This window comes from Scylla paramamosain, chromosome 33, assembly GCF_035594125.1.
Source record: "Scylla paramamosain isolate STU-SP2022 chromosome 33, ASM3559412v1, whole genome shotgun sequence".
Lineage (NCBI taxonomy): Eukaryota > Metazoa > Arthropoda > Malacostraca > Decapoda > Portunidae > Scylla > Scylla paramamosain.
In genome coordinates this window covers 8447071-8455150 of record NC_087183.1, presented here as the reverse complement: position 1 = coordinate 8455150, position 8080 = coordinate 8447071, and the positions used below count along the sequence as shown (strand labels likewise).

Here is an 8080-nt window from a genome sequence, read left to right as displayed (position 1 = left end):
AAAAGATAAATAGATAAATAAACAAACCATACAAGAATTTACATTGAAAGCTAACAAACTATATATAAAAGAAAATAAATAAATATTATAAAATAATAATAATAAATAAATAAATAAATAAATAAAAACATGACTAAGGACAATAAAAAAAAAAAAAACACTGAACCTAAATTCGCCAACTAGAATAACGAACACACAAATTCAAACACCTCACTTCGTCATCCCGAAACGCAAACACGAATGCCATTAGTGACCTCAATCTGAGAGCACGTTATAAATACAGGAACAGGTGGTTGTGGCCCTTGCTTCCCTCCATTCTCTCCCCCTCTTTCCTCCCGCCCGTCCCCTCGCCAGCCCCGTTAAAGTGAGAGGAGCGGGGGCCTGGGGGAAGGGGAAAGAGCTGGGTAGGGTCATGGGGGGAAGGGGGTAACGGGTTGAGGCGCTTCTTTTTTAGGCGACAGGGACATCCTGGTGTGTAGCGTTGTGTCTTGCCTCCACGTGATTGGGTGCTGACGCTGCTGCTACTGCTGACGATGCTGCTGCTGCTGCTACTACTACTGCTGCTACTACTACTGGTGCTGCTGCTACTGGTGCTACTGCCACATTACTACTAATCTAATGCTTCCACTTACTACTGTTGCTGCTCTTAAAAGAAGTGTGTGTGTGTGTGTGTGTGTGTGTGTTTTACTGTTTTTTCTTGTTATTCTTGTTCTTATTCTTGTGCTTGGTTTTTCTTCTTCTTCTTCTTCTTGTTTTCTTTTCGTTGCTGATGTTTTGTTTTTTGTTTTTCCTTTCTTTTCTTCTTCTTATTCTTATTATCATTATAAATATTACTATCATCATCATCATCGTCATAATCATCATCATCCTTGTTATTATGATTATTATTATTATTATTATTATTATTATTATTATTATTATTATTATTATTATTAGTAGTAGTAGTAGTAGTAGTAGTAGTAGTAGTAGTATTACCATCATTCTCATCATTATTATACTGAGAGAAAGACAGACAGACAGCGAAACAGACAGACAGACAGACAGACAGACAAACAGACAGACAGACAAGCCAATAAATATATACTAACCACCAAATAAAGATACAGGATCCAAACAGACAGACGGACAGACAGACAGACGGACAGACGGACAGACAGACAGACGGACAGACAGACAGACAGACAGACGGACAGACGGACAGACGGACAGATGGACAGACAGACAGACAGACAGACGGGGACAATATGGAGATGAGTCGCCCAACACATCGCCTCACTTTTCTAAGTAAACACTTCATCCTCACTACACACTTTTTTTTCTTTTTTACTTAGGCTCATTTACATATTTTCCTCTACACTACAACCTCATTCACTCACACACACACACACACACACACACACACACACACACACACACACACACACACACACACACACACACACACACACACACATACACACACACACACACGCATACATACATCCGGGAGCTTAAATTTCCATATCACTGACTACAAAACGAGAGGGAAAAAGTCAGAGAGAGAGAGAGAGAGAGAGAGAGAGAGAGAGAGAGAGAGAGAGAGAGAGAGAGAGAGAGAGAGAGAGAGAGAGAATAAAAAAAAAGACGAAAGAGCTTTTATTAAATGAAAGTGGAAAATGTTTCAAAACGAGAGGGGAAGCTTAAGGATGAAAAAGAAAAAAAAAATGTGAAAATGCAAAAAAAAAAAAAAAAAAAATCAAAACGAAAGAAAAGTTGGAAATTAGAGGAAAAACCTTCAAATCGAGAGGGAAGAAAAATCAAAATCTGAAAGGAGAACAAGATAGAACGACAGGAGAGAAAGCTTCTAAAAGAAAGAAAACACTTTAAAATAAGAAGGAAGACTACAAAACGCGAAGGTAAAAAATATTCAGAGCGAGACGAAGAATCAAAACAAGAAGGAAAATAAAAATCTGAGAGGAAAAAACAGCGAGGGCCACGTCTGCCACCTTGCGGGAGTCCTGTGGTGACGCGCGGCAACTAGCGCGGCACTGGCTCGAGGTCTTGGTGACACTCGAGCCCTCAGTGTCACTTCGGGTCACGCAGAGGTCGGACGGGTCGCGGCGAGCCTCAGAACATTGCACACGCGTCTCGGGGAACATTACTTATCGTTGAGTGTACATCGGGTGTGCGTTACTGTGCGTGTGCGTGTGTGTGTGTGATTTAATCAGGCCGGACTTCTTGGGATTGATGTGCGTGCGGCTGAGCGAACTGCGGCGTGATTACATGCACGTGTGTGAGTGACGTGCGGGAGGGAGGGTGTGTGCCACACAGACCACGCCATGGGGAAGAGGAGCCACGCCTCTCACCACACTTCCAGGGGCGCCACCACTCCACCACACGCCCCACGCGGCTCCCACGCCTCCCCGCCCACGACTAGAAGTCCACAAAGCTCCCCGCACAAGAGGCGCCGCGGGGAAGCCATCCTCCCCTCCAAAACCAGCGCCTCGGACACCGCCATGACCTCCACCAAGACCCTGACGATGCTGACCTCGCTAGACGTGCTGGAGGGCGGCGGGGAGGTGCTGCGGCTGGGGTCCTCTGAAGGCATCAAGCAGGAGGAGGACGGGGAGGCTGCGGGGTACACCAGCCACGCCCCGCCGCCCAGGACTCTGCCAGCCACCACCTCGCCGCCACCCACGTCAACCTCTGAGATGTCCTCCTCCTCCTGCTACCCTGCCTTCACCTCTCCGCCAGTCACCTCCTCCCCGCCAGCGCCACTCTCGGCCCTCTACAGCCCCTCGCAGGTCGCCGTTTCCTCCCCCACGTGCCCGCCTCCCTCAGGAGCCGCGCCCTACACCAGTGACTCCCTGGGCCAGCTGGGAGGCAAGCAGCGGTGCCACGCCAACGCCAGGGAGAGGGACAGGACGCACAGGTGAGGATGTGGGAGAGTGCGAGGGGGGGGTTCATGTGTGCTGGCTTCTCTTCCCTTTCTTTCTTCGTTTCCTTCATCTTTTTCTTTCTCTTCTTTCTCTCTTCCTTCCTCTTCTCCCTTCTTCCTTCCTCCCCTTCCTTCTGTATTATTCTTCCTTTATAGTCTCCTTCCCTTTCCCCCTCTCACTCCCCTTCCTTCCTCTCACTCTCCCTCCTCTTACTTTACGCTGTTACTCTTACTTCTTCTTCTCCTTCTTTTATCAGTGTTTGTTGCTCCATTTTCTCTCTCTCTCTCTCTCTCTCTCTCTCTCTCTCTCTCTCTCTCTCATCTCCTCTCTCTCTCTCTCTCTCTCTCTCTCTCTCTTTCTCCTTCCTTAACCCTATCGTTCATTTCTTTTTTTTCTTTCTCTTTCGTTCTCTTTTCTTCCCTCTTTCATTCCCTTCCTTCATTTCCCTCCTTTCGTTCCTAGTTTATTTATTTTTTTTCTTTATCTCCTTTCTTGATTATCAGTGTTATTTTCTCCTTCACATCTTTCCTTCATTTCCTCTCTCGTTTCTAGTTTATCCTTCTTTCCTACTCAGTCCCTCCTTCATTTCTTCTTTCCTCCTTTCCTTCTCTCCTTCCTTTCTTCTCTTCCTCTTCCTTAACTTCTCTTATTCCATCATTGTCATTGTTATTATTCCTCTTTCCTTCCTCTCTTCTCTCTCCCTTCGTCTTTTCTTATTCTTTCCCTCCTTCCTTCCTTCCCTCAGTCATTCACCTTCACTCCTTCATCCTCCTACATTTCTTCCTCCAGATTAGACAGTGTAGCTTGGCACAGACAGCCTCGTAAGGGGCAACAGATTTGCTGCTGTTTGCTCTTCGTTTGTGTTTCTTTCTGTTTGTTATTGTTCTTTCATGTTCATTTTTTTTTCTTCTTCTTCTTCTTCTTCTTCTTCTTCTTCTTCTTCTTCTTCCTCCTCCTCCTCCTAGCATAACCTACTTAACTTCTTCCTCCCCCTCTTCCTCTTCTTCCTCCTCGTTTCCTTTCTCTTCCTCCTAACCTAACTTAACCTAACCAATCCTAACTAAACTTAACCTCTTCTTCCTCCTCCTCTTCCTCTTCTTCCTCCTCTTCCTCCTCCTCTCCTCTCTTCGTCAGTAGTAGTGTCAGCTCCTCCCTCAGTCCCAGTACATCAGACAAACAGTTTCAGCACAACAGTTCCTCTAGTGTGTCCAACGTGAAATCTTAAACAGTATTGCCAAACATAAAGGAAATCTCCTATCGCTCACTTCCCCCCTCACTCAGTCCCTCTCACTCTCACTCTCTCACTCCTCAGTCTCTCTCTCTCTCTCTCTCTCTCTCTCTCTCTCTCTCTCTCTCTCTCTCTCTCTCTCTCTCTCTCTCTCTCGCGTCCTTAAACTTTCACTCCCTGCGTAATCTTGTTTCCACTCTTACTGAAATATATCCTAGTCTCTCTCTCTCTCTCTCTCTCTCTCTCTCTCTCTCTCTCTCTCTCTCCGCTTTCCTTCCCTCCAGTGTCCTTCCCTTACCCTTTCTATTCTCCTCCACCTTTTCTTCTCTTTTTTTTTTTTTTTCTCTCTCTCTCTCCAGTATCTCCACGTACGCTTATCTCTCTCCTCCCTCCCTTCAGAATTTCTCCACCCGTTCCAGCGTCTCTTCCTCCTACGCTTTTTTTCCTCCCCTTCCTTCCCTTCCTTGCACCACCCTCCCTCCCTTTCTCTCCCTTCCCTCTCCTCTCTTTCCTTCCTCACGCGCAATACCTACAGTCTCTCTCTCTCTCTCTCTCTCTCTCTCTCTCTCTCTCTCTCTCTCTCTCTCTCTCTCTCTCTCTCTCTCTCTCTCTCTCTCTCTCCCTTTCCAACATACATACCCCATCAATTTCTCCTATTCCTCCCTTCCTTTCCCCGCCACTCAGTGCTCCCAGCCTCTCTGAATACCCTCTCATTTCTTTCCCTCTCAACGTTCCCCTTCGATTCTTCCCATTGTTTCCTCATCTAGTTTGTCCAAATGCCGTTCCCTCTCAACACTATCCCATCAGCTCCTTCATTTCCTTCTTCCTTCCCTAGCAATATTTCTTTCCTTTTCTCCTTTTTTTTCTGCTTCTTTTTTCCAACACACATGGCCCTTTAGTTCCTCCCATTTCTCCCATTCCTCCTTCCCCCATCACACTACCTCCAGCTCTCCAGATAGATACCCTCCCCCTTCTTCGTTTCCCTTCCCTACCAACACATATCCCTTCCCATTCTCCCCACATATCTCTTCCTATTCTCCCCACATTTCCCCTGCACACTCATTACTCCCAATACCTGCAGATAAACTCCCATTTTTTCCCTCCCATTCTCCCATTCTCCCCCTCCCTCCCCCACCACACTCAATAGCCCCAACTTTTTCAAGCACAGCCCCATCAGCTCCTCCCATTCTCCTCCCCTCCCTCCCGCGCCACACTCACAGCCTCCAGCCCCTCCAATATGTCTCCCCCATGCTCAGAGGCCCCACACTGAACACCGGATCGTGTCTTCCCAGCGTGAACAGTGCCTTCAGTACCCTTCGGACCCTTATTCCCACCGAGCCAGCCGACCGCAAGCTCTCCAAGATCGAAACCCTCCGCCTCGCCTCCTCCTACATCAGCCACCTGGGCACGCAGCTCCTGGCAGGTGAGAACAAGTGTCAGCAGGTGTGTGAGCAGGGGAGAATAGGCGTGTAGGTGAGAGAACAGAACAAAGGTAGAGGAAATATGCGTACTAGGAAAGATTTGTTGGTTATAGTAGAGGGTGGTGTGAATCCAGTGTTTCGTCTTGTCAACTCCTCTCCTTTAACTGTCTTCAGCCACCCCCCACCCCCCATCTCTCTCTCTCTCTCTCTCTCTCTCTCTCTCTCTCTCTCTCTCTCTCTCTCTCTCTCTCTCTCTCTCTCTCTCTCTCTCTCTCTCTAACTGACTGTCTTCAGCCTCTCATCGCCGTTGTGTTGCATCTCTTACTGTCTTCTACCGCCATTTTCATACTAACTGCTCTTCTGATCTTGCTAACTGCATGCCTCCCCTCCTTCCGTGGCCTTGCTGCACAAGACTTTCTTTTTTTCACCCTTATTCTGTCCACCTCTCTGATACAAGAGTTAACCAGTATTCTCAATCATTCATCCTTTTTCTGGTAAACTCTGGAATTCCCTGCCTGCTTATGTATTTCCACATTCCTATGATACTTAGTCCTATTCAGATTACTAACCCATAGGTCTTCGTTCACACCACCCTCGCTATACCCCCTGCCACTGAGACACCTCTGTCGGACACCCTTGTGATCTACACCTATGACGATTGTAAACCCAAAAGAAAGGATATGTAGGGAAGAGGATAAATAAAGGAGGGAGCTAAGGGCAGAAGGATGAGAGGAAGAAGAGTGTAGAGAAGCGAGAGGTGTAAAGGGAAGAGAGATTATGAGAAGGGTGGTTTTGGGATACGGAGGGAGAAGGAGGAAGAGGAGAATAGGTATGAAGGAAGAGGAAGATCAGAGGGGAAGTGAGGGATGGAAGAGAATAAGAAGAGGGAAGATGGATAGTTAGAAACTTAAGAATAACAATGGCGATAGCAGAATGATGAAGAGATAGTGTAGAGGGAAGAAGAGAAAGAAGGAAGGAAGAAAGGAAAAGAGAAACAGAAAGACAAATACTAGAAGACTAACGAGAAATAATACAGAAGGAAGAAAAGCTAAAGACGGAGAGAAGGAAGGCAAGAGAGACTGAGAGAAAGAAAGAAAGCAAAGTAGGAAAGCTTATAAGACAGAGATAGAGATAAAAAAAAAAAGTCACTATATATAAACAGGTAAAGGAAAGGCATATGAGAGAGGAAGGGAGAGGGAGAGGGAGGAGGGAGACAGGTAACACGAGGGGAGGAGGAAAAGGATACGGGAGGGGAAGGAGGGGAAGAAACAATGATACTAGAGGGAGAGAAAGAGGCGGGAGTAACGGAAGGGTAGAGAAAGAGGAAATGAGAGAGAGAGAGAGAGAGAGAGAGAGAGAGAGAGAGAGAGAGAGAGAGAGAGAGAGAGAGAGAGAGAGAGAGAGAGAGAGAGAGAGAGAGAGAACAGGGTGTAGTAAAGAGCGGATGATGATGGAATTGGAGAAAACGTTAAAAATGAGAAAGGAAATGAGGAGGAGAAAGGAGGGGAAAGTGTATCAGAGAGAGAGAGAGAGAGAGAGAGAGAGAGAGAGAGAGAGAGAGAGAGAGAGAGAGAGAGAGAGAGAGAGAGAGTACAGGTGAGAAAAAATGAAAAGGAAATAGCTGATTATCTACTCTCTCTCTCTCTCTCTCTCTCTCTCTCTCTCTCTCTCTCTCTCTCTCTCTCTCTCTCTCTCTCTCTCTCTCTCTCTTTCAGGTCCCGTGGAACAGCCGTGTTTGCGCCACTCCCAGTACAACTACACCGGCACGGGGGAGCGGCGCCCCGTCTGTACCTTCTGCCTCGCCTCCCTCAAGAAACAGAGTGGGTGGGCAGGACACTCTTTGCTTTATTGACATCTCGATTTATTTATCTTCTTTATTCATATATTTTTTTGTCTGTGTGTTCAGGTTCAGATTCAGTGTTGTTAGGAAGTAGTAGTAGTTGTAGTAGTAGTAGTAGTAGTAGTAGTAGTAGTAGTAGTAGTAGTAGTAGTAGTAGTAGTAGTGAATTGAACTAAGTGTGCAGTATCAGTATGAGTTAGCGATCAACGTTGTGGTCGTTGTTATTATTGTTTTGTTTATGTATTTGTGTGTGTGTGTGTGTGTGTGTGTGTGTGTGTGTGTGTGTGTGTGTGTGTGTGTGTGTGTGTGTGTGTGTGTGTGTGTGTGTTGTTTTGTTCATCATCATCATCATCATCATCCTTACTATACACGACCACCACCCACCACCACCACCACTACCACCGTCATCATCATCATCATCATCATCTTTCCTCCTCCTTCTCATCTTCCTCCTCCTCCTCCTCCTCCTCCTCCTCCTCCTCCTCTCCTCCTCCTCCTCCTCCTCCCCTGCTTCTCCTGCTCCTCCCTCCCGTTTTATCTGTCTGTCTATTCCCCTCCCGCTCTCACTTACACACACACACACACACACACACACACACACACACACACACACACACAGCAACCATTTCCCGTCATACACACACACACACACACACACACACACACACCTTGC

General features: G+C 46.7%; 1 protein-coding gene across 1 annotated transcript; it reads left to right on the top strand.

Annotated features, from left to right (window-relative positions):
• The first annotated feature begins 1758 nt into the window (after window positions 1-1758).
• Window positions 1759-7419, top strand: LOC135089451 (T-cell acute lymphocytic leukemia protein 1-like). The gene is made up of 3 exons (XM_063985029.1): window positions 1759-2911; window positions 5403-5569; window positions 7283-7419. The coding sequence occupies exons 1-3, from the start codon at window positions 2319-2321 to the stop codon at window positions 7417-7419; spliced, it is 897 nt and encodes a 298-aa protein (XP_063841099.1). The 5' UTR covers window positions 1759-2318.
• The last annotated feature ends 661 nt before the right edge of the window (window positions 7420-8080 follow it).